Source organism: Pan paniscus, chromosome 16, assembly GCF_029289425.2.
Source record: "Pan paniscus chromosome 16, NHGRI_mPanPan1-v2.0_pri, whole genome shotgun sequence".
In the NCBI taxonomy this organism is placed as follows: Eukaryota; Metazoa; Chordata; class Mammalia; order Primates; family Hominidae; genus Pan; species Pan paniscus.
The window spans coordinates 61,505,069-61,530,337 of record NC_073265.2 but is presented as its reverse complement, the minus strand read 5'-3'; the positions used below and the strand labels follow the sequence as shown (position 1 = coordinate 61,530,337).

Below are 25,269 nucleotides of genomic sequence, written 5' to 3'. Positions count from 1 at the left end.
CTGTCTGATTTCTCCTGTTCCTGGTGTCTTTTCATATTCTTTTTATTATCTCTCTCTTTCCCTCGTCTTTTTCCACCTCTCTCCACCACCATTTTTGCTGCTATCTCAGGGGAGCTGTGCAGCTGACCTGTATCGACACCCACAGCTTGATGCAGACATTGAAGCCGTGAAGGAGATCTACAGTGAGAACTCTGTATCCATCAGGTGGGACTCTACTTCAGGGGTGGCAGGGGAGCAAGTCACTTCTTTCTGAGTTGTTAAAAGGCTAGAGGTTTTTCTTTTTGTGGTATGATAGTGGGATAAATTATGAACTTAATGATAGAAAATGCTCAGAATAAATGATCTTGGCTGAGAGTAGAGAGTAAGGCCACTTTTCTTAGGAATTCCCTCTTATCCTAGACCCCTCTGGGCCAGTAGTTTCACCTTTCAGGTAAGAGATGCTTTGGCCTGGACGTAGATCCTGATCAGGTAAGTGGTGTAAGGCTGTAGCTAAGACCCTAGGTACAAAACTGTCGTCCACTCTTCCCTTTCCCCTGTCCCCAGGCTCAGTTCTCTTTCCAACTCAGTTTCTATTCCCTTCTTTCTCCCTTAATGAGTCTCACCTGTTGTCACCTGTATCTCTATAGAGAATATGGAACTATCGATGACGTGGACATTGACCTCCACATCAACATCAGCTTCCTCGATGTAAGTGGGGCTAGTACCTACCAACAACATGTCTAGCTGGACTTGTGGAATTTGTCATGTAGGCCAGGAGTCTTGTTCCCGAGTGCTGTATTTGGAGCACATATTCTTCATCTCTGTCTTTCCTAGACCATCAGCAGACAGTGGTGTGTACTGTCATGTGCATGTGTGTGTCATATAGGGGAAATTTCAGGTCCATTCGTCTATGTTGCTAAACTGGAAACTATTTCCCTTCTTCTTTTAGGAGGAAGTCTCTACAGCCTGGAAGGTCCTCCGGACAGAACCTATTGTGTTGAGGCTGCGATTTTCTCTCTCCCAGTACCTAGATGGACCAGGTAAAGGCAGTGACTTTGAGCAAGTGGGTGGTCTGAGTGTGGTCTAATCCAAAGCCCTAAGTTAACTGAGGTAGAAAAAAATTAGGAACAAGGTCCTTGGGCTCAATCTGCAGGCTATTGGTAGGGGCTTTTTAGTCCCCTGTAATTGGTATCTTCATCCCCTATCACCTAATAACCATTCCCTAAAGGCCTTCTTGCCTAATGACATTGTTTTCTCTGGTTCCAAGATAAAATTTCTTTCTCCTCCTTTTCTCAACATCCTCCTGAGGATATTTCAGATTCATATGACAGCTTCTAGAATCTGCCCTCTCCCTCAGATGTTTTTTTTCTTCCACCGTTACTGTTTAGAGTACCCAGCAGCTATGATCTTTAGAATGTATGGAAGCTATTCCACTGAGCTTTGGACTCCAGGAAGACAAGAGATATGTACTTACTAGTAGCCTTCTCTTCTCTTTGCAGAACCATCCATTGAGGTTTTCCAGCCATCAAATAAGGAAGGATTTGGGCTGGGTCTTCAGTTGAAAAAGTAAGAACTTTGGTCTTTTCTGGTCATGGACATGTGAAGGAAGGAGAGAGAGGTGGAAATATATGGATGGACAGGCAGAGCCTTGGATGGAATGCCTCCTTCCAAAAATGTCTTTCTGAAATATGCCCAGGAAAAGCTAAAATAAATTTAGGGAGCCAGATTTAAGCTTGTGGAGAGAGAGTATGTGGTTCTTGGGTGTCAGAAGCTGAGACTTTCTAGAGATAAAAGAGGCTCATCACTACTTAGCATTTTTACTACCCTGAAATCAGAGTCATGCTATTCATATTTCTCTAGTGGTTTCTTCAGAGTGAGTCTCTAGGAACTCTAGTTTATTGAATGTGTTGAGCATTAAGCTAGGTATTTGGTATGCAAAGAAATGAAGCATATTTTCCACTCTCAGTGAAGTTTCAAATAGAGTCCACTGGATACATATTCTAATACAGGTGAATATGTAAGGTTTAGAAAGGACACTGAAGAGTGACTCAGTCTGTTGAAAGGGTGATGATTAATAATTTCCTTTTTTTTTTTTTTTTTGGAGACAGAGTCTTGCTCTCACCCAGGCTGGAGTGCAGTGGCATGATCTTGGCTCACTGCAACTTCTGCCTCCTGAGTTCAAGTGATTCCTGTGCCTCAGCCTCCTAAGTAGCTGGGATTACAGTCACCCACCACCATGCCCGGCTAATTTTTGTATTTTTAGTAGAGATGGGGGTTTCTCCATGTTGGCCAGGTTGGTCCCAAACTCCTGGCCTCAAGTGATCCACCTGCCTCAGCCTCCCAAAGTGCTGAGATTACAGGTGTGAGCCACCGCACCCAGCCAATGATTAGTAATTTTCAAGGATGGATAAGAGTTGTCCATGTAGACAGATTCTGAGGGTGAATAACATTTGCAGGGGCTTAGTCACATAAAGCAGTATGTGTGTAGGGAGCTTCAGGTAGTTAAATATTGCTGGTAAAATACAAGCTGGGGGTGTAGGAGCCAAAGCCAGAGAATAGGGAAGGGTTCAAGTTAGAGAGGATCTTGGACTTTTATCCTTTAGGCAGTGTGAACATTGAAGGGTTTAGGGAAAGAAATGACGTGGTCAGATTTATTTTTAAAAACCATTCTGGTAGCATTATACAAAATGGGTAGGAGGGGATGAGACAAGAGACCAGAACTAGTGTAGTAGGGTGCTTTTGTAAAAGTCAAGACAAGAGATGCTAAAGGCCAGAGCTAAAGTGTGATTATAGGTGAGAATGGAGATGAGAGACAGATTAGAAAGATTTGTGAGGTATAAAATCAATAAGACTTGAAGACTGATTTAGATATATTGAATATAGCCATAAGGGCCAAAGAGTAGTGGAAAATACATTTAGGTTTCCAGCCTAGATGTCTGGGTAAATTGTGATACCACCAATGTAAATAGGGATATGAGAGGGGAGCAGGTTTGTAGGATGATGATAGGTAATTAGTTCCATTTTTGACATGTTATTTAAAGGTAACTTTCAGATATGCAGGTAGAGATGCTTATCCGAAATGTCAATTTGCTCCTTACCAGAGTATATGTCAATTTGCTACTTAAAGGAGAGGTTAGGGTTGAAGATACACATCAATGTGTGTGGGAAGAAGTTACAGTCAGTGAATATGAGATTGCCAAAGGAGGGCATGATAGTGGGAAAAGAAGATAGGATCAAGGACAAAATACCCTTAAACACTCAGACGAAATCCCGAAGAAACCAGCAGGGTAGGCAGAGGAAGAAGAAACACTGCAGGTAGGTCAGAGTAGAATAGGAAGAGAATGGTGGCACAGAAGACAAAGGAGGGCAGGTTCTGCAAGGAGGGCCAGATGCCAGAGAAGATAAGAGAAGAACCTGGGAGTTTCCATCGGATTTAGCATCAGGATGAGAACAATTATAGTGGTGAAGGTAGGAACCAGAATACAGAAAGTTGAGAGGTGAGTGGTTGGCAACAACATAGAAACAATGAGTATGGGTTGAGAAATTTGTATGGGGATGGGAAGGCAACAGGGAGAGGTTAACTAGACTAAGGTGCAGAAAGTTGACATTTTTTGTTGACTTTGGGAAAGGAACTGACAGGAAAGGGGAATGATTGACACATCATGGTCCCTAAAAAGGCAATCGAAGGATTGATCTTAGGTAGAAGGGTCACCGTACCTCCAGAGAATGGAGGGATCAAGGTAGGGTGGAAATGTAAGTAGATTTTATAGTAGGGTTGGAAAATTAAGGGAACTGATACCTGATGGCTTAAGAAGGAAGAGAGGTTATTGGTTGTAGATGAAGTTAGTAACTTAAAGAAGGTAATAAGGATTTAGAACAATACCTTAGAGTAATGCTAGAGAGAACTGATCAAGGACAAGTGAAAGGATTGACAAATCTAGCTAAGGGCGCAGCTCAAATTGGAAACCATAAATTTGAGAATATAATTTTTCTCCTAACAATGTCAGTACCCCTTATGTCCCTACTCCCTTTCTTCATGACTCACAAGGAACAAAGTGGTACTCACCTCCATCCTACCACTTCTGTTTCCCTGTCAACAGTATAGTCATTCTTGGCAATAGATTTCAAAGTTTGCAGCCTTTGAAGGCTCACCTTTGAAATCTCATTCTAAAGGCAACGCATCTCTGAATTTTTCTGGCCATTAGGCTAGGTACCCTCTAGGGTGAAGGGGTGCTCTGGGATGGTGAGTTTTTTATTTACTAAGGTCATTTTAAGGGGTCTTCAGATACACATTCCCCTACCACAACTAGCTTTGCAGTCCCTGGGTCTGAATTTTAGATTATTTGTCTCTCTTTAGTCCTTATTTCTTGACCCTGCCTCATCTTGCCTAAGCTCATTCTTTTTGATCCCTCAGGATCCTGGGTATGTTTACATCCCAACAATGGAAACATCTGAGCAACGATTTCTTGAAGACCCAGCAGGAGAAGAGGCACAGTTGGTTCAAGGCAAGTGGTACCATCAAGAAGTTCCGAGCTGGCCTCAGCATCTTTTCACCCATCCCCAAGTAAGTGCTCCCTAAAGCTGATCATCTGTAAACACCTTGTGATAGCCCCCACCCCCACCTTCTTGATTACATAAACGTTTCTATCCCCTCTCTTCCCTGAATTCTGTCTCTTTAACTACTGACACCACTCACGTGGTCCTGTTCCCTATGTGTCCTTACCTTTCTACTCCTTATCCAAGGTTAATACCTAATCCTTTATGTAAAACAGAATACCTAGCTCGTGATATGTATTTGGAGAAATGTATGCTGAATCTTCCATCTTTCTGTTCTTTTGTCCTGATCCGTTTCCCCATCCTAAGAAGAAAGTGTCAGAGAACAGGCAGTAATTCCTTGCTAGGTTCTGGAAATAAATATTGCTCCATTCTTTGACCCCAGGTCTACATTTTCCCCCTGTGGTGTCTTCTGATATTCCCAAAGGCAGACACAAACCCAGATTTATAGCTTCCCAGGAATCATTGTTGACAGTCAGATAGTCAATATTACGCCCTTTGGGATGCAACTACTTCTTGCCTAGCGCAGTGTTTAACAATCTCTCTCTCTATTTTTTTTTCTCTCTCTCAGAAAAACAGGCAGCCTTTCCAAGGGATTATTCCATACTTGGCTTAGAAACATAATAACCTATCCTCTGCCTCTGCCCACCCTCAGTGTCCCAATGTGAAGAACCCACAGATGATGACATAAAAATTTTAATTCAGATGTGTGATCTACTTGTTTTAATAGTGTTTAAGATACAATGCAACTTTCCTCAGATATGAGTTTGTCTTTCTTTGGTTTAGAACTTTTGGCTTAGGGCTCACTTATCTCCAGTCCCCTCCAGGGATCCTATGAAATCCCCAGTTTTATCACTTCTCTTTGCTCTCTCTCTGCAGGTCTCCCAGTTTCCCTATTATACAGGACTCCATGCTGAAAGGCAAACTAGGTGTACCAGAGCTTCGGGTTGGGCGCCTCATGAACCGTTCCATCTCCTGTACCATGAAGAACCCCAAAGTGGAAGTGTTTGGCTACCCTCCCAGCCCCCAGGCAGGTCTCCTGTGCCCTCAGCACGTGGGCCTCCCTCCCCCAGCACGGACCTCTCCTTTGGTACATGGGCTGGGGAGGGTTTGACTTGGCTATCAGGAGGGTGGGAGTGGAAATGTGGGAGTGTAGTTTCTCAAAATGGGGTGGGGATATGGTTGTCTAGGCATCATAAATCAAACCTAGGTATGTACCATGAGTGAGTAGAATGGAACACTTCTTTGTTTTTGAGACAGGGTCTCACTCTGTCATCCAGGCTGGAGGGCAGTGGCGATCTCTGCTCACTGCAGTTGCTGCCTCCCAGGCTCATGATCCTCCTACCTCAGCCTGTCAAGTAGCTGGGACTATAGGCACATGCCACGACTGGCTAATTTTTCATATTTTTGTAGAGACAGGCTTTTGCCATGTTGGCCAGGGTAGTCTTGAACTCCTAAGCTCAAGTGATCCACCTTCCTTCACCTCCCAAAGTGCTGGGATTACAAGCACGAGCCACCACTCCCAGCTGGAAAACATTTTTTAACAGTAGAAAACTTATGTCTAAATTGTCTAGCGAGCTTCTTTGATAGGCCAGGAAGCACAGAGTCTGGAGATGGGAATCTCAAGGAGAAGTCATGTATGATTTTATTAGTTTGTGAGTAGGACTGTAGTTAACTGTAGCTGCTGTACTAACCTATTCCATCTACTTTGAAGGAGGGTTAAGGACAGGTGAGCCCCTTTCCAGAACCTTTGGCAAAAATGTCTAAAAGTCTCCTTTCTAGCTTCGGGATTCTGAGCTAGGGTTTAGCTGCTTTAGGAGAGTCCTAGGTGATAGGCAAGAGTCAGGTCTGTCTAGGCCCCAGCTTCATAGGAGGTTCACGGGGTCTGTCTTTTTACTCTCACCAGGTCAGTGGTCACTGCAAGAACATTCCCACTCTGGAGTATGGATTCCTCGTTCAGGTAATCAAGTCAAAATTGTCACTCCAAAGCCCTTCCCTGTTGTCTGACCCATTTGGTCTCCTAACACCTCCCAGCTCCTCAATCAAATACTTCCTGAATTGCTTTGCTTCCAGAACTAATGGTAGAAGGAAAGAAGGCATTGTTCCCATCTTCAAGAAACTGACAGCATTACTAGAAAGACAATACTTACCGCTTATGATCAAGTGCCAATGAGGCACCGCCAATTTTAAGTGTGTGAGTGTCGAGACTCATATGACATGAGATGAGAATGAGATTGACACTAATTTCCTTAATGATTCCCAATAGCCCTTGCTCAAATGATCTTTAGTATTCTTCACAGACCCCCTTTCACTGCTCAGCTACTACTGGTCATTTGCTTTTTAAAATCTCTTTATTCCCTGGGCATGCTTTCACTTTAGCATCTCTGTTAACCTTTGTTCATGTAATTCTTCCTATCCTCCTCTTGCTATCAAGAGTCAGATGGCACCTTTTCCATAAAATTGCCATTACTCCAATGCATTAACTAGATGTGATGTCTCCCCTCACTGAACTGTTACGATTTGTTTTTGTTTCATATGGCACCTGTGTGTCACATACTATGGGCTGCCTTGAATTGTTATTAATTTATAAACATGCCACATCTCTCCTATTGAAGTTCAGCTTCTGAGAAAACAACCTTTAATTTTATTTCATAATCAAGAAGACCTTTCACAGAGCTGGGTACATAATGGGCATTCAGTAAATCTGCATTAAATGAATAAAATCTCTTGCATGTCCCATTACCAGCCTAAAATCATGTGAAAGGGGAACAACTTGATTGATGCACAAAAGCTATGTTAAGACAGGGTGTCATTAAAAAAAAAAAAAATGCTGTAGGATATTGCTGCATTAGCTCTGGATTTTCCTATCTTCCTAGCACAGAATTGTCTGTAGTTTTGACCAGTGGTCTGGCTAATTGTTCTAGGTAGTTGAAATGGCTTCTCAGGACCTTCTGCCATCTAATTGATTGAATGCTCTCCTATCCCAGAGGGATAGCCTATAATTACAAGTACTTTTAATAGTTTGATTAGCATCCATTTTATATTTTTAAAATGCCTTCATGGACATCGTCTCATTTCTTGCAATACCCCTATGAGGTGAATAATGCTCTGCTATATAAACAAAGAAACCAAGGCTCAGGTTAACTGACTTGCTTAAAGTTATATATGCCATTAAGTATTAGAAGTACAGTGTTAACCCAGGTCTTCTCAATCAAACATCATGTTCTTATTTTTACTATACCATACAGTCTTAGCTCTGCAGTCAGGCCATCAGTTTAAGTACACAGCCTAAGAATATACCCTACCTTAGGCACGGGGCTGGGAGGATGGAGGGTAGCTGGAAAAAAAAGCTGAAATTATTTCCCATATCTGTGTGTGCCAGTACTTCCAAAAGACTTAGAATCTGTTGTTTTCTCAGATCATGAAGTATGCAGAACAGAGGATTCCAACATTGAATGAGTACTGTGTGGTGTGTGATGAGCAGCATGTCTTCCAAAATGGATCTATGCTGAAGGTATAGGACCGTACTCTATGACCCTCTTCCTTAACCAGGTCCCCTTCACTCCTCTCCTTTATTTCCTTCTTCCTTGGTCTGTGGTCAAGGTAAAATTCTGTCTGTACACCCTGATACTCTAGAAATTGTTGATTTTTCTCAGAAAACAAGTCTCAGCAGTACTGTTTAGAGAGATGAGGATATGAGAATATTTATTTAGGATAGAGTCCACCTGACATTTAAAAATGGGGATCAGATATTGACCAAGATGATTGGATATGATGCTGTCCTCAAGGACTCTAAGTCCAGATGGGAGACAGACAAATCACAATGTATGGTAAGTTTATAGAAGAGATATTAGCATTGTTAAAAATCAGGTGAGAGAACATCTGACTTCATAGGAAGATCAGGGAAGGCTTCATAGGGGAGACAGTGTTAACTCCCAAACTTATCAGTAAGGCATTTTAATTAAGACTTTATTGGTAGTTTTCTCCTGATATAGAGGGCCTCAAATTCCTACCCTGTTTTAGAGTTGACTGAGGTTAGGACTGTCCCTCTCTGCCTACACCTTATTGCACACCCCATCCCACCACCATCTGTTTAATATATCCTTTCAGCCAGCTGTCTGTACTCGTGAACTATGCGTTTTCTCCTTCTACACACTGGGCGTCATGTCTGGAGCTGCAGAGGAGGTGGCCACTGGAGCAGAGGTATCGGGGAGGGAAACGTGGCTGGGGAATTGGGATCAAGAAAGACAGAGGAACCCAGCAATTTCATTCTTGGAATTTAACTTCCAAAAATGCTTTTGTATATAAGATAACCACTGTAGTATTGTTTGTAAAATAAAAAATGGATACAACCCCATCTGTAGGGGCTCCAGTTAAAGAAATTATGGGATATCGTTAGAGCAGATGTACTATATAGGTATTATTTATAGACAAAATTTTAACATAGTCATATAAAAAAGCAAATACAACAGCATATGTAGTAAAATTGTCCATGTAAGAAAATAAAGGGCCGAGCACAGTGGCTCACACCTGTAATCCCAGTACTTTGGGAGGCTGAGATGGGAGGATGGCTTGAGCTCAGGAGGTCGAGGCTGCAGTGGGCCATGATCACGCCACTGCACTCCAGCCTGGGTAACAGAGTGAGCCCCTGTCTCTTTAAAAAAGAATGAGAGAGAAAGAAAAGAAAATATTTCCGTAAATATTTTCCAGATAAAGAAAATTATCTGGAAGGATATACATCAAACTCACTAGTACTTAGCTGTGAGAATTGAGATTAGTTTAAGGGCAGGAAGATGGTTTTTTATCTTTAATTACTTTGGTATTACTTGAATTTTTATGAGCTTGTATTTTCTATTTTGAAAGCCTTAAACATATTTGCTTTTTAAAAGAACATCAGAGAGAAATACTGGATACTCTGACTCCCAGTACTGGGAAATCATTTAGCTTCTGCCCTGTTTTTTTTCCTTTCCCCTAAGGTCGTGGATCTGCTGGTGGCCATGTGTAGGGCAGCTTTAGAGTCCCCTAGAAAGAGCATCATCTTTGAGCCTTATCCCTCTGTGGTGGACCCCACTGATCCCAAGACTCTGGCCTTTAACCCTAAGGTATGTTACTTGAGAAAGTCAGGGCTAAGGAACAGAAATGGTAAAAGATAGTGGCAGACTATGGGCTGACATTCTGGTATATACAGGGCTTGGAATAAGGGACAGAATTCTTAAACTCTGTGATTTAGCTGTTTCAGTAAATAAATAGCCAAGTTTGACATAGAAAGGGGAGAAGAATTAATATTAGTTACATTATGATAGGGAAAAAGGGCTTTTGGAGCCAGACAGACCTGGATTCCATTTGAGATTCTGCTACTCCCCATTTGAAGGGTATTAGGCAAGTCACTTAACCTTTCTAAACTTCAATCTCCTTATCTTGTAAAAAGGGATAATATTTATTTTGCAGATCATTATACAAATGAGAAGTAGGCTGGGCGCGGTGGCTCACGCCTGTAATCCCAGCACTTTGGGAGGCTGAGGCAGGTGGATCACAAGGTCAGGAGATCGAGACCATCCTGGCTAACATGGTGAAACCCTGTCTCTACTAAAAAATACAAAAAATTAGCCGGGTGTGGTGGTGGGCGCCTGTAGTCCCAGCTACTCGGGAGGCTGAGGCAGGAGAATGGCATGAACTTGGGAGGCAGAGCTTGCAGTGAGCCGAGATTGTACTACTGCACTCCAGCCTGGTCGACAGAGCGAGACTCTGTCTCAAAAAAAAAAAAAAAAAAAAAAAAAAACAGAAAAGAGAAGTAATATATGTAAAGTACTGTTTTAGGGTTTTCCAGAGAAACAGAGCCAATAGGAGATATATATGGAGAGAGAAGGAGAAAGAGGTTTATTATAAGGAATTGCCTCACATGATTATGGAGGCTGAGAAGTCCCAACATCTACAGTTAGCAGGCTGCAGACCCAGGAGAGCCAGTGGTACAGTGGTAGTCCCAGTCCCAAGGCTTGAAAAATCAGAGAGTGGGCTGGGCGCAGTGGCTTCTGCCTGTAATCCTAGCACTTCGGGAGGCCAAGGCGGGTGGATCACTTGACTGGAGTGAGGAGTTAAAGACCAGCCTGGCCAACATGGTGAAACCCTGTCTCTACTGAAAATACAAAAAATTAGCCAGGCATGTTGGTGGGCGCCTGTAATCTCAGCTGCTTGGGAGGCTGAGGCATGAGAATCGCTTGAACCCAGGAGGCAGAGGTTGCAGTGAGCCGGGATCGCACCACTGCACTCCAGGCTGGGTGACAGAGCGAGACTCTGCCTCAAAAAAACAAACAAAACCAAAAAATCAGAGCCAACGGTGTAAGTTCTAGTCTGAAAGCCTGAAGGCTTAACATCCAAGAAGAGCCAATTTTTTTTTTTTAGTTCAAATCCAAAGACTGGAAAAGACTGATAATCCAACTCAAGCAATCAGGCAGGAGGAATACCTACAAACTCTACAAACTCATGGCAGGGTGGGGCAGAGGAGTCAGCCTTTTTGTTCTATTCAGGTCATCGATTGATTGGATAAGGCCCTTCCACATTAGGGAGGACAATTTGCTTTACTCAGTCTGCTGATTGAAATGTTAATCTCAACCAGAAACACCCTCACAAACACACCCAGAAATAATGGTTGACCAGATGAGTGGGTACCTCATGGCCCAGTCAAGTTGACACACAAAATTAACCATCACAAGTACCCAGCATAGTACCTCACTATTACTGTCATTACTATACAGAGTTCTTTATATATGATATTTAATCCTCAGAACATCTCTATGGGGGTGATAGGAGTTATCTTCACTTGCATAAAGGGATGCTAAAGGTTCTAAGAGGCCAAATAACTTACCCTGTTACTCCCAGCTGGTAAAAGAGAACTAGCATGTGCCCCTAGAACTGTCTGACATTAATGCTCTTTCCATGACATACTATTGTTTCCTAGGGCCTAGACTTTTTTGGTACATCTAGCCCCTTTTCATCACATCTTACTTTCCTCTACTTTTCTTTATTTGGTTCTTCTCTTCCCATTGATTCTCCACAGAAGAAGAATTATGAGCGGCTTCAGAAAGCTCTGGATAGTGTGATGTCTATTCGGGAGATGACCCAGGTATTCTGCCTTCTCTCTGTCCCCTCTCCTCTGCCTGCCCAGTTCAAGTGTCCTATTCTGTTTGTAATTTATGGGAGTGGGATGAAGATTTAGAGATGCTACTCACTGTATTTTTTTTTTTTAGTCTTTCCTCTTTAACCTTCCCAATTCCTGTTCTCTGTTTTGTTAGCTCTGTTACTCCTCTTTATTCTCTTTAGTCTTTGTGTCTCAATCTTTACCTTTGCTGTTAATTCCTTTACAAGTTGTTCATATTTAATGTTTTGCCATAATTCTTAGGGAGTTAAGAAGTGAAGGAAAGACCTCTGCCCAGGGTTGGGAGGGTGAGGAGGAGGGGGGCTTGAAGGTAAGGAACTAGACACAGGGGCCTACATCTTCTATCCTTCTAGGGGTGGGGCAGCCACATGGAGCGGTGACCATCCTTTGACTCAAGGCTGTCCCTCACCAGACTTCCCCACCCCTCGTCTGCAATCTCTGCATGAATAGACATTCATTTGTACTCATTTACAGGTGGGCCTCTTCTCAGCAAATCCTGTATATCACAGTTGAGATTTACACATAAGATACACCTAGGAGGAATGATTTACTTGTCAGGAGGACGCTTTGCTTTGTTTAAAGATTTACCACAGGATTCCTTAGCCTAATCTTCTTGGGACATTGATTTTATTTATTTTTTGATTTATAATCAACTTTTTAGGGCTGTAGGAATTGCATAAAATGAGGGAGACCCACCTGCATGTTGTTTTGTAAGCATCTTCAGTCATTTTCATATTTATTTATGAGTCTTCCCAGCCTGACTAGGGCTCCTTGAGGGTGGGAACCCTATCTCCTTTTTCCTCTGTGTGGCCTTTGGTGCCTACCTTGCCCTGGACCCTAATAGTCACTCTGTGAAAAGCAGAAAGCAGGTAGGCTCCCACCTCTCCAGGGAGATAACGTTATGGCCATTGTCTTACAGGGCTCATATTTGGAAATCAAGAAACAGATGGACAAGTTGGATCCCCTGGCCCATCCTCTCCTGCAGTGGTATGGATAGAATGGCTCATCCTTCTTGGGTTATGGGGAGGGAGGGAGTTATTGGACATGGAACCTGTACCTTCTTTTAGTGGTGGTTTCAACATCCTTCCCAAGGTTATAGGCAGTAATGGGTGCTTTTTCTTGGAGTTTGTTGACATACCTTGCCTTGAAAATAACACATCCTACAAAACCCCCACAAATTCTGACATGATTTTTCTTTCAAAAAAATTATTTTTAATCTTATTTTAATTGTTTCTTTTTTTTTTTTTTTGAGATAGGGTCTCACTCTGTTGCCCTGGCTAGAGTGCAGTGGTGCGATCATGGTTCACTGTAGCCTTGCCCTTCAGTGCTCAAGTGATCCACCTCAGCCTCCCCAGTAGCTGGGACCACAGGCATGTGCCACCACACCCAGCTAATTCTTTTTTCTAATAGAGATGGAGTCTCCCTATGTTGCCCAAGCCAGTCTTGAACTCTTGGGCTCAAGTGATCCTCCTGATTGGCTTCCCAAAGTGCTGGGATTACAGCTGTGAGCCACGATGTGCAGCTAACATGATTTTTCAAGTTCTCTTTAGGTGTTCCATGTTTCGCAATAGGTTTTGTTGTTTGTTTTCTTTTTTGGTTTGTTAATTTATTTTTTAAATTGACAGATAGAAATTATAGGGCCGGGCGCGGTGGCTCACACCTGTGATCCCGATACTTTGGGAGGCCGAGGCGGGCGGATCACCTGAGGTTGGGAGTTCGAGACCAGCCTGACCAACATGGAGAAACCCCATTTCTACTAAAAATACAAAATCAGCTGGGCATGGTAGCCCATGCCTGTAGTCCCAGCTACTCGGGAGGCTGAGGCAGGAGAATCGCTTGAACCCGGGAGGCGGAGGTTGCCGTGAGCTGAGATTGCTCCATTACACTCCAGCCTGGGCAACAAGAGCGAAACTCCGTCTCAAAAAAAAAAAAAAAAAAATTACATGTATTGTGTACAACATGATGTTTTGAAATATGTGTACATTGCAGAATGGTTCAGTAGAGCTAATAAGCATATGCATTATCTCGCGTATGTATTTTTTGTGGCGAGAACACTTAAAATCTATTACCACAGTGATTTTGAAGAATATTACACATTGTTACTAACTATAGTCACCACCAATAGGTTTTTGTGTCCTTTGCATGTAGAAAGTAACACTGTTAATTTCAACTAAGTTTTCTTTGCATCCAGAGACGTCTGTCTCCTCCTGCTATCCCCTTGCCCTGTCTCTGGGCCTCCTTGATGATATAGAATGTCCAGAGCCTTGAGGCACTATTGCTGTGCTCTTCTCCTAGCCAAGATTTTGACTGTCCCTGCTGCCATCCATTCCTGATCTCAATTTCTATTGTTTTCCTGACATAGCTTTCCCTTTCTAGTTTGCCTCCCTCTTCCTAGTCAGCCTTCAGTACTTCCTCAGTGCAACAGCTTTCTCCCTCTTAGCCTGAGGAATAACCAGGCATAGACCATCTGAGGTGGCATCACAGGTACATAGATGAGGCACAAAAAACAAAGACAACAGCAAACTGTATCCACATGGGAGATAGTGCTCTCTTGCTGAGCCCTCAGTGTTTTATGTCTGTTCTCTTCTATCTTCTGTGTTCAGCCTGTATAGAGCTTAGTCTGTCCTTGACTCCTAAGGAAGTTCATTCTAGTTTCTTCTGTTTCTTTTTCCAGCCTAGACAGTAACTTTCTCTCCGTTTCTCCCCATTCCTGAGAGCTTTCATGTTTTCTCTTAAGCTAAGGAAGGATGGCTTCTGAGCCCAGGTCTGAATCTGAGTCTAAATCCCAGGTATAAGTTGTCACCATTCTAATTCAGACCTCTTTCTGTTTTTTCTTTTCTTTTTTTGTAGGTGACCTCTGTGCTCTTCCTTTTGTTCTACCCTTTTTACTCCCTACTTGTAGCAGCACTCCTCCCACCCCTTTTTTTTTCATCCATTGTTTAACTCCCCAATAATTAGCTTGTGTCTGGTCACTACCTTCCTTTTTACCTTTTTATTCATAAGCACTATCACCCACAGGAATATCCAGATAGTGACCTTGACATTTCACACAATTTGGACAGCCCAGGAATCCTTGTTTATTCTCCCAAAGGCAGAGGAAGACTGGCTAGTTCAGGAAGGATAGCTTAAATACATAATTATTCTATCCTTTTTATTTTTTTCTGTTTCTTCCCAGGATCATCTCTAGCAACAGGTCACACATTGTCAAACTACCTCTCAGCAGGGTAAGTGACCATTCTCCCTCTAAATGCTTTAAATTTCTGGTGAGGGGCAGGGAGGGGCTGGAAGCCAGCTAACCATATTGGTCCTAGATCTGCCTACATTGCTCTGTCCATCAACTTAGTCTTTGGGCCTTAGCATACTTCCCTTGTGTGGGGTTAATGCAAGCCTGATTTTTTTCCCTATCCCCAACCCTTCCCTCCCTGATCTCGATTTCTGCTCTGTTTTCCTGATTCCACCCCCACCCTGGGCAGCAGCTGAAGTTCATGCACACCTCACACCAGTTCCTCCTGCTGAGCAGCCCTCCTGCCAAGGAGGCTCGGTTCCGGACCGCCAAGAAGCTCTATGGCAGCACCTTTGCCTTCCAGTGAGGAGGCTGGGGGCTGGGCAGTGGGGGTGGTGAGGGGGCGGGATGAGCAAGAAGGATGCCCTTGAGATATGAGTTTGTGTTACATGTGTCCATCAACCAGTCAGCAGATACTTACTAAATGCTATTGTGGTAGGTGCTATAGAGGACAAAAAGGTACATATAATGTGGTCTTTATTCTCAAACTATTTATGATGTAGTTGAGAAAAAATGACATTTACATGTGAAAAGATGTGGCTGAAGAAATAGATTGGAGAGAACAGATCTGAAAGCTACTTTGATGGAAAAATCCACAATTTATGCCTAATTTTGAGAGGAGGGAAAGAGAAAGAGAGGTATTAAAGAGAACTTATAGGGAGTGGTAGTACCCTTTTCTTAAAATAGAACATGAAGTCAGAACTGGAAGCCATATTTGGGGTCAGTGATAAATTTGTTGATTTTCAGATGAATTTATTGAATTTGAAATGTCAGGATAATGGGCAAATAAAAATACTGAACCAGCAGTTGAGGATTTAGGATGGGAGTAGCTGAAGCACCGAAGAGAGGATGGGACTGGAAATAGAGACGTAGAGTTTAACCACACACACACATCTTGCATGCCTGTGACCGTATCCATGTGCATGTCCATCACTAGGTGTACCTGTCCATCTTCATGTCCTGTGTGGGTGAGAATGGGTGGGAATGGCAGTCTTGGGAGTATTCCTGGGAACCTCATAAGGAGACATGTATTCTACCCTGCCTTACAGTGGGTCCCACGTTGAGAACTGGCATTCGATCCTGCGCAATGGGCTGGTCAATGCATCCTACACCAAACTGCAGGTGAGGCTGTGCCCCTTTCTCCTTTATTTCTAACCGCTCCCTTCCCTACTCAGTTTTGTGGAAGGCTGCTCTAGAGTAAGCTGTTTTTGCCTCAGTGTCCTCAAGCCTAACCTGTCTTGTGGAGTTCCCTAGAGAGGAAGTTAGAACTGTACGAATAGAGAACGTGGCTGTTGTGTATTTGATCTCAGTCTGCGTTTTTTTGGTGGTTTGGGGAATGGGAATGTACCTGTAAGCAGGAATATGGAATTGCTGATTGTAGCCACTGTGATGAATTAATCTGTTAGAGCTTTTCAATTTATGTGGCTATTCATTCAAGGAGTAGATATGGGAGACTTTTTTCTATGCCCTGAGAGACTCCAGGGAGTGTGTATTGGCCCTCCTTCTGGCTACCCGTTCTGTAATTCCTCTTTTTTGGAATCTGCATATGTACCAAGGCCTGGAGACAGGAAAATGAATGCTGAGGGACTGACTCAGTGGTTCTACCATTTCCCACTCTCGAATGTGTCAGTATGTAGCACTTCATAGGCAAACAGGTTAACCTGCATCCACTTTTCAGCCAGTTGGCTTTCCGAGAATAGGTGCTTAGGGTTACTTGAATGAGAAGGTAGAAGGAGGGACAGAGGGCTGGATAAGCCTTGCTGCTGCCTAATAAATAGCCATGGGAGGGCCCAGGCTCATATTACTCATCCTGGTGTTTCCCTGCAAGCTGCATGGAGCAGCCTATGGCAAAGGCATCTACCTGAGCCCCATCTCCAGTATTTCCTTTGGATACTCAGGTAAGAAATATTCTGTGGCCACCTTGACTCTATTTACATTGCCTCCATTTGTGAATACATGATTTGTGCTGTCTGTTCCTCCCTCATTATGGATACTTGGTCTGTGTCAGCTCTCTCCCCGATCATGGATACATATTCTCTCTATATATATATTTTCTTATTAGAAATTTAGATTCTTTACAAGGTGAGGCCAGTTATTGTTAAAAATGATGGTTTTATTCATAGCAGGGGCTTGGCCCTGGGAATGGGTGGAGGAATAACAGGGACATAACAAGGCTTTTTGTAGAACACATGTTTGGTGTTGGCAATTATAGATTGTGTTTGTGTATACTTGTACATGTAAGTTTACATGTGAAAACATCTGAAGGCCTGAAGGCTTGCATCCTTTCCATTGGCTTATATTTCTAGAGACACTGTTCTTCTCTCTCTCAACCATCTTTTAAAATTTAAACTGTCTATAATCTTACACTATTATGTTAGTCACATTGAATGCAAGATAAAACATTTTATTCTAAAGATGAGGTCCAGATTCTAATGAGGAGATGAGTCAAGCTCAGAAAAGGAAATCTGATTTAGAGTTCTCTCAGTCTTCCTGGCTTATGTCTTAGTTCCTTTTCAGTCTGCTTTTGTGCTTGTTTGATGTAGTCTCTGTACAAGGTATAGTCACCATGTAGTTGCATGTTCACTACCTGAAGGGGATTGTGCTAGATTCTTAATAGATTATTACTTGATATCCTGTAGTAATTTGTAACTGTTACAAAGATCAGAAAATGTAGTGCCATCAGGAGGCTGAGGCAGGAGAATCGCTTGAACCCGGGAGGCGGAGGTTGCAGTGAGCTGAGATTGCACCACTGCACACCAGCCTCGTTGACAGAGGGAGACCCCGTCTCAAAAAAAAAAAGAAAAAAGAAAGTGCCAGAATCAGAGGCCTAAAAACATCTCTAACAACAGAATAAACCAAACAAAATAGAAAAAAGGAGATAATACAGGTAAGAACTAACACCTGTGAAATAAAAATAGGTACAATAGATAGTACCAAAAAAGTCCAAAGATGATTTCAAAGAACTAACAGAACAGATAAACCCTGGTTAGATTAAGAGAAAAAGGACACAATTAAATAATATAATGACCAAAAAAAGCAGTACAACTATAGATAAGCAGAATTTAAAAAGGTAATAAGGCGGGGCACGGTGGCTCACACCTGTAATCCCAGTACTTTGGGAGGCTGATGTGGGCAGATCACTTGAGGTCAGGAGTTCAAGACCAGCCTGGCCAACATGGTGAAATCCTGTCTCTACTAAAAATAGAAAAATTAGCCAGGCATGGTGGCATGCGCCTACTCGAGAGGCTGAGGCAGGAGAATCGCTTGAACCCAGGAGGCAGAGGCTGCAGTCAGCCAAGATCAAACCAGTGCACTCCAGCCTAGACAACAAAGCAAGACTCTGCCTAAAAAAATAAAAATAAAAAGTAATGAGAGTTATCTACACTATGCTAATAATTTAAAAACTTTGATAAAATGGATAAATTTCTAGAAAAAGATAACAAATCTGACAAGAAATAGCCTGTATAATCATAATACTATAAAAGAAATAGAAATTGTGTAAAAATTTCCACACACAAAATAAACCTCACCAAGCCCAGATAGTTTTACAAATTAATCTTAAACTTTCAAGGAACAAATTATTTTAGTTTTATCTAAAGTCTTCCAGAGAATAGAAAAAATGGAATTACAAATCATAAAAGATTGATAAATTTGACTATATTAAAATTAAAAACTTCTGGCTGGGCACAGTGGCTCACACCTGTAATCCCAACACTTTGGGAGGCTGACGTGGGATGATTGCTTGAGCTCAGGAGTTCAAGACCAGCCTGGGCAACATGGCAATACCCCATCTCTGCAAAAAAATAAAAATAACCAGGTCTGGCGGCGCGTGCCTGTAAGTCCTAGCTAGTCAGGAGGCTGAGGCAGGAAGATCACTGAGCCCAGGAGGTTGAAGCTGCAGTGAGCCATGATCATGTCACTGCACTCCAGCTTGGGCAGTAGAGCAAGACCCTGTCTCAAAAAAGAAAAAAAAATTTAAAACTTATATTCTTCAGAAGACACCCTAAAGAAAGTGAAGAGACAGGCTACAAACCGACAGAAGACATTTGCAGCACATATAACCACAAAAGATTAGTAATAAAAGTGTATTTTTTGGCTGGGCACAGTGGCTCATGCCTGTAATCCCAGCACTTTGGGAGGCCAAGGCAGGGAGATCACCTGAGGTTGGGAGTTTGAGACCAGCCTGACCAACAGGGAGAAGCCCCATCTCTACTAAAAATACAAAGAAAATTAGCCAGGCGTGGTGGCACATGCCTGTAATCCTAGATACTCAGGAGGCTGAGGCAGGAGAATCGTTTGAATCTGGGAGGCGGAGGTTGCAGTGAGGTGAGACTGCGCCATTGCACTCCAGCCTGGGTAACAGAGCAAGACTCCATCTCAAAAAAATAATAATAATAAATATGTTCAATAAGAAGAGGGAAGTCCCAGAAGACAGAGTGAGACTGTGATGCCTTTTTTATATTGTTCAAAAGCAAACAAAATTAAACATTGTTTAGGCATATATATGTGTATTATGTGTGTGTGTGTGAAAACTAAAGGAAAAAGAAAAAACAAAAGAATAATAACTCAAATTGCAGGATAGTGATTACCTCCAAAGGGAGGCATATAGTTAGATGTAAGTCACTGGTAATGTTTTAGGTTTAGAATTTAGTTCTTTGATTGGGTCTCTGGGTATTCATTGTCTTATTAAAAAATAATAATGAGGCTGGGCATGGTGGCTCACACCTGTAATCCCAGCACTTTGGGAGGCCAAAGCAGGTGGATCACGAGGTTGGGAGTTCGAGACCAGCCTGACCAACATGGGTGAAATCCTGTCTCTACTAAAAATAGAAAAATTAGCTGGACGTGGTGGCAAACATCTGTAGTCCCAGCTACTCGGGAGGCTGAGGCAGAAGAATCGCTTGAACCTGGGAGGCGGAGGTTGCAGTGAGCTGAGATCGTGCCACTGCACTCTAGCCTGGGCAACAGAGTGAGACTCCGTCTCAAAAAAACAAAACAAAAAACAATAATGTGTTATGAAACAAAGATTATGATTAATCCACACAGGGCAAGTGACCAACACATATTTATTGAATATATGAGTGAATCTTACTCTGTGTGCCTGGCATCCAAAGTGGGGTTAGGGTTGGAATAGTCTTTTTGATTTGTCTGGATTCTTCACTTTTTATCTTTGTCTCAGCCTAAGCATCCCTCTGATTAAGTTCTTTTGTCTTTCCGAGTAGTGAGATTCTCATGGTTCTTGGTACCCACTGAGATTCTTCTTTTCTGTTTTCTCCCTATGCCCTCCCTTTCTTTCTCTTTTCTCCCCCGGCCTTTGTTTACTACCAAGTGCCTAAATACCTTTAGTTACCAGATGAAGCCAGAAATCTCTGTTGACCTCTCGTCTTTCTTCATCACTTAACCGATTACATAAAGATATCATAGACACCTTTCATCTCCCTCTCTCAAAGGGTAATTGATTATAGATACAAAATGCAGTTGAATTTTACTATTGGAGTTAGAGATCATCTAATTTAATCCCTTATTAGTTTACAGATAAGAAAGCTGATATACAGAAAAGTTAAATGATTTTCTTATGGTCACACAGCTATGAGTAGCAGAGATAGGGCTGCAATCCAGGTCTCCTAATTTCTAGGCCATTGTTGTTATCACTATATGATACGGTTTGGCTGTGTCTCCACCCAGATCTCATCTTGAATTCCCATGTGTTGTGGAAGGGACCCAGCGGGAGGTAACTGAATCATGGAGGCAGGTTTTTATTTGTTTTTGTTTTGTTTTGTTTTGTTTTTTGAGACAGAGTCTCACTCTATCGCCCAGGCTGGAGTGCAGTGGCGCGGTCTCGGCTCACTGCAAGCTCTACCTCCCGGGTTCACGCCATTCTCCTGCCTCAGCCTCCCGAGTAGCTGGGACTACAGGCGCCCACCACCACGCCCAGCTGATTTTTTTGTATTTTTAGTAGAAATGGGGTTTCACCATGTTAGCCAGGATGGTCTCGATCTCCTGACCTCGTGATCCGCCTGCCTTGGCCTCCCAAAGTGCTGGGATTATAGGTGTGAGCCACTGTGCCTGGCCCATGGGGGCAGGTTTTTCCAGTGCTGTTCTTGTCATAGTGAATAAGTCTCATGAGATCTGATAGTTCTATAAGGGGGAGTTTCGCTGCACAAGCTCTCTCTTTGGCTGCCACCATCCATTTAAGATGTGACTTGCTCCTCCTTGCCTTCCACCATGATTGTGAGGCCTCCCCAGCCATGTGGAACTGTAAGTCCATTAAACCCTTTTTCCTGTATAAATTACCAAGTCTTGGGTATGTCTTTATCAGTAGTGTGAAAATGAACTAATACACTATATTAGACTGACAGAGTAGGCCTTGCTTGAATGACGGGTCTCTGAGGGCCCTATAGATATGTGAGTATGTATAATGGGATGTTGGGGGAAATGTGTGCAAATGTTCCACTTACTGTAGTTACTCCAGCATTTGACCAACTGTCTTGTATGTTTTCTTCTACGCTATTCTGCTCTGGTTTTCTGTTTTTTCTTTCTCACACTATCTTTAGCCTAATGGCATTGGGTGCCCTCTGGAAGTGAGGGTTGGTGTAAATAGCGTTCATATATCTAGTAGAGGTTCCAGTGACTTGGCTATAAAGTTCAGGTTGAAATAGGGGACAGTGAAAAAGGAGGTGATATACTCCATCTGTTTGTTTAGTCTTGTTTAGGGACTTCTGATAAGTGCATACTCTGGACACAAAACATCTAGGGATTATTCTAGCCACCATGATCTCAGGTTCTGGGCTCAGGAAATGGACAATCACTGGATCAGTGTGGAAAGGATAGTGTACAACAGGATTGAGTTGGGACAAGATTTGGGTTATATCATAAGGGCCATCTCTAAGACCTGCCAGAGAAGTCAGATTGTTCTTTATTATCTTCTTATGTGCCTCCTCTGGAGTATAACCTGAATGGGAATTTTACTTTTTGTCACTGACATACCCAATTTGAGAGAAGGTCATGATGTTTGGGTGGAGATTTGAACCTAGTTAAGGCTAATGGGGAAGGTGAAAACAGGGGTTATGAGTACCTGTCCTGTAAAAGGAAGAAATGGGCAATTCAAGCCTGGAGGCTCTTGGTATCCTGAGTTTTGTTCAGGCCCTACCTAAATCTGTCATGAGACTTGAGTGTAAATGCATGATGAATTGACAGCCTGAGCAGTGAAGAATGTCAGTTCAACAGCTATCAGTCTATTTCTACACCATGGCTATGAGAAAACCAAGAACTGATCAGAGTGGAGTTAATAATAATAGAAAGTTCCAGGGTAGAGTGGTGAGAGTGCTTATGACCTATAATGATAGCATCATCTCCATCTTCATCTCTCTCCCTGGTGGACACACACAGGCACGTGTGTCCACACATGGGTACACATTTTTATCCCTAACTGTGGTAAGATTGGGCCTATGATAAAGCTGAGTACAGAGACTTAACGTCCTATCCTCAAACCAAAAAGAGTGAGGAGTGGGAGCACACAAGCACATTTTCATATCTAAATAAGAAAAGTCCAAGTTGAGTCTATAAATGTTATAAACGGGTAAGGAAGGTAGAGAGTTTATGGATTTAGATAATGTGGAAACTAGAAGGAATGGGCACTTCTTTCTCAAGCCTGGGAAGACTGTTTGAAGTAGGATTCTTCAAGTTAGTTGCCATTGTGATTTCCTGTACAAAATTATTCATCACTTAACTGCTGATGCTTTTCTCTTGAATGACTGGTCAGATTTTTAATGTAACTTTGAGACTAGAGCAAATCTGACTTGTTCTGCTTGCTTCCTTTCCATTCATTTTACTCATCCAGGCACTTGACACCAAGGTACTGATGTCCCACTCTCCTGGGCCCCTCATTCCTGGCTGATTTCATGTGCTGCTCCCCTATCTTAGAACCCTGCAGTGGTTCCCTAATGTTCTGAGGATAGACTTTAGTTGCCTTAACATGGCCTGCAAAGCCGGCTTGATCTGATCCTAGCTTGCCTCTTCTACATCATTTCTCGCCACTCCTCTGCAATTCACTATTCTCTATGCAACTAACACACACTACCTTATCTTTCCTTCAGGCCTTCTGTATCCTATTACTTCTTCCCAGACACTTCCCCGCTGTTTATTTAATTAACTCTTCCTAATCCTGCAGTTCTCAGTCTAGCTGTCACCACATGACTTCTTTAAACTCTTAGGCTAGGCTAGTTGCCCTCCTCTAGGCTCACACCATGCTCTATAATCTGCATCACAACCTCTTACCATACTGTGTTGTTAATTACTTGTTCTTGCTTGTAATTTCCAGCAGACTAAATTCTGTGGGGGAAAATAATCTTGTTTGTTTTATTCTCTGCTGTTTTGATGAGCATCTAGCTCAGTGCTGGGACATAGTAGGCACTTTTGTAAATTTTTGATAAATGAAGTGGGTATATTGTTCTGTGACAGGAATGGGAAAAGGACAGCACAGGATGCCCTCCAAGGATGAGCTGGTCCAGAGATACAACAGGATGAATACCATCCCCCAGGTATTGGAACTATTCTAATGAGGCAGGACCTTTCCCTGGGGCTAATTTAGGCTCCAGAGCTGGACAGGGAAACAGTGGGGTGAGAATGGGTTGGGGAGTGATTTGAGATCATTTAAAGGAGTCAGGTATGTTCTAAAGTGAACACACGTCTGGAGTCATATGTAGCTGAAGTCATGAGTATAAAAGCAGAGGCTGAGTTTAGATGAAAATGTAAAGATGGAAGCTGTGACCCTATCCAGACTGATTATGGGAAAGAAGAATTTTCTGGGCGGTGGGGGGTGTTGCTGGGAGCCCAGGATATCTCTGATCCCCACTCCCAATCATCAGCTAACCAGCCTCTCTAGGGAAAGCTGTACCCATCTTCCTGGCTCTGGTCTCCTTTGCCTCCTTCTCTTCCAGACCCGATCCATTCAGTCAAGGTTCCTGCAGAGTCGGAATCTAAACTGTATAGCACTTTGTGAAGGTAGGTAGCTTGCCCATGTCCTGTTTTTCTGGGTCTCTAACCTTTGTTTCTGATGTAATTTTGGCACATGATCTGGCCAAGAGTGATGTTGAAGTGGCATGGCTTCCTTCTCCTGCCTGGACTCCGTGCCTTAAGCATTGTATCTATGATTTCTGGCCCTCTTTCTCCCAGTGATTACATCTAAGGACCTCCAGAAGCATGGGAACATCTGGGTGTGCCCTGTGTCCGACCATGTCTGCACAAGATTCTTCTTTGTGTAAGTGTCGGAGGGACTCTGGGGATTACTTGAGGAGTGAGGTTGGGGGTGTGATGGTGTGTGGCTACTGGGAAAAGTCTATTTCTGTTATCTGAGACATGTCCTTGGCTACCTGAGTGGAGCTGTCACTGGGACTTTACCATTGGAGGATGGGAATGGGTATAGATGGTTGGGATCTATCTAGAGGAAACCAGATAAGCTGAATATCTTCCACTATGAAGCAGTGAGAAAGGGCTTTGACTTCTGGGATGGGATGGCCGTACCTTGAAATACAGTTCCACTGATTGATGTTATTCTGGTATTGTTCTCCCTCTTATGCTCACACTTGCCCTATCTTTGGCAGATATGAGGATGGTCAGGTGGGCGATGCCAACATTAATACTCAGGACCCCAAGATACAGAAGGAAATCATGCGTGTGATCGGAACTCAGGTTTACACAAACTGAGGGGGCCCCAGCCCTCGTACCACCCCTGTTACCCCAGGATCCATCTGCCCTCATAAAAGTGTTCAGGTACAGCAGCTGAGGCTGCCCTGAGGAATCAAGGGGCCATTACCAAGGGGCAGGAAAAGGATATGTAAGAGGTGGCCTTCATGGTAGAGCTTGACCCAAGAACTACTCCACATTCGGATGGCCCAGACTGACTCCATCCCCTGACTTTCCCTTTGACTTCACCCTGTTTGTAAATAAAACAATAAAATGGAAGGTGCTGTGGACTGGATATGATCACTGTGGTTTGACTAGCCTTGGAGCAGCACCTGCCCCAAGCCCTCACAAGGGGCAGGGGGTGGGGAGACTGGAATATCCTGCGGATTGGGACTGTTTATGTTGCATGGTATCAAAGTTGTGTCCATTTATTGTAGTATACTACAGATGTGTCAGCTTTTTAATCAGTGGATTAAAGGGAAACTTATCAGTTATGCAGATGAAACAAACCGAGAATATAGAATACCACTAATGACTATTAGTCAAAATTTAAAAGGGCCATTGAGGCCAGAGCAGCTAAGATTTACTGCCTTTAGGGCCTATTGCTTTCTGCACA

At 42.9% G+C, this 25,269-nt stretch overlaps 1 protein-coding gene across 10 annotated transcripts in view; it reads left to right on the top strand.

Moving 5' to 3' along the window:
* PARP6 (poly(ADP-ribose) polymerase family member 6) overlaps nucleotides 1–24,948 on the top strand; it is a 31,604-nt gene extending 6,656 nt beyond the window's left edge. For 2 of the 10 annotated variants that reach the window (XM_008971890.5, XM_008971889.5), the window contains exons 5-24: nucleotides 110–204; nucleotides 627–687; nucleotides 929–1,019; nucleotides 1,479–1,545; nucleotides 4,394–4,543; nucleotides 5,413–5,623; nucleotides 6,440–6,493; nucleotides 7,952–8,047; nucleotides 8,644–8,736; nucleotides 9,510–9,635; nucleotides 11,588–11,653; nucleotides 12,606–12,673; nucleotides 14,862–14,910; nucleotides 15,160–15,272; nucleotides 16,019–16,091; nucleotides 16,798–16,867; nucleotides 23,430–23,509; nucleotides 23,909–23,972; nucleotides 24,144–24,228; nucleotides 24,572–24,948. In XM_008971890.5, coding sequence (XP_008970138.3) covers nucleotides 110–204; nucleotides 627–687; nucleotides 929–1,019; nucleotides 1,479–1,545; nucleotides 4,394–4,543; nucleotides 5,413–5,623; nucleotides 6,440–6,493; nucleotides 7,952–8,047; nucleotides 8,644–8,736; nucleotides 9,510–9,635; nucleotides 11,588–11,653; nucleotides 12,606–12,673; nucleotides 14,862–14,910; nucleotides 15,160–15,272; nucleotides 16,019–16,091; nucleotides 16,798–16,867; nucleotides 23,430–23,509; nucleotides 23,909–23,972; nucleotides 24,144–24,228; nucleotides 24,572–24,674 — 1,815 coding nt within the window. In that variant the 3' untranslated portion in view covers nucleotides 24,675–24,948. Of the gene's footprint in view, nucleotides 1–109; nucleotides 205–626; nucleotides 688–928; nucleotides 1,020–1,478; nucleotides 1,546–4,393; nucleotides 4,544–5,412; nucleotides 5,624–6,439; nucleotides 6,494–7,951; nucleotides 8,048–8,643; nucleotides 8,737–9,509; nucleotides 9,636–11,587; nucleotides 11,654–12,605; nucleotides 12,674–14,861; nucleotides 14,911–15,159; nucleotides 15,273–16,018; nucleotides 16,092–16,797; nucleotides 16,868–23,429; nucleotides 23,510–23,908; nucleotides 23,973–24,143; nucleotides 24,229–24,571 lie in introns of those variants that run through there. The other 8 variants (XM_057299873.2, XM_003818550.7, XM_057299874.2 and 5 more) reach the window with 5 other exon arrangements.
* Nucleotides 24,949–25,269: the final 321 nt, after the last annotated feature.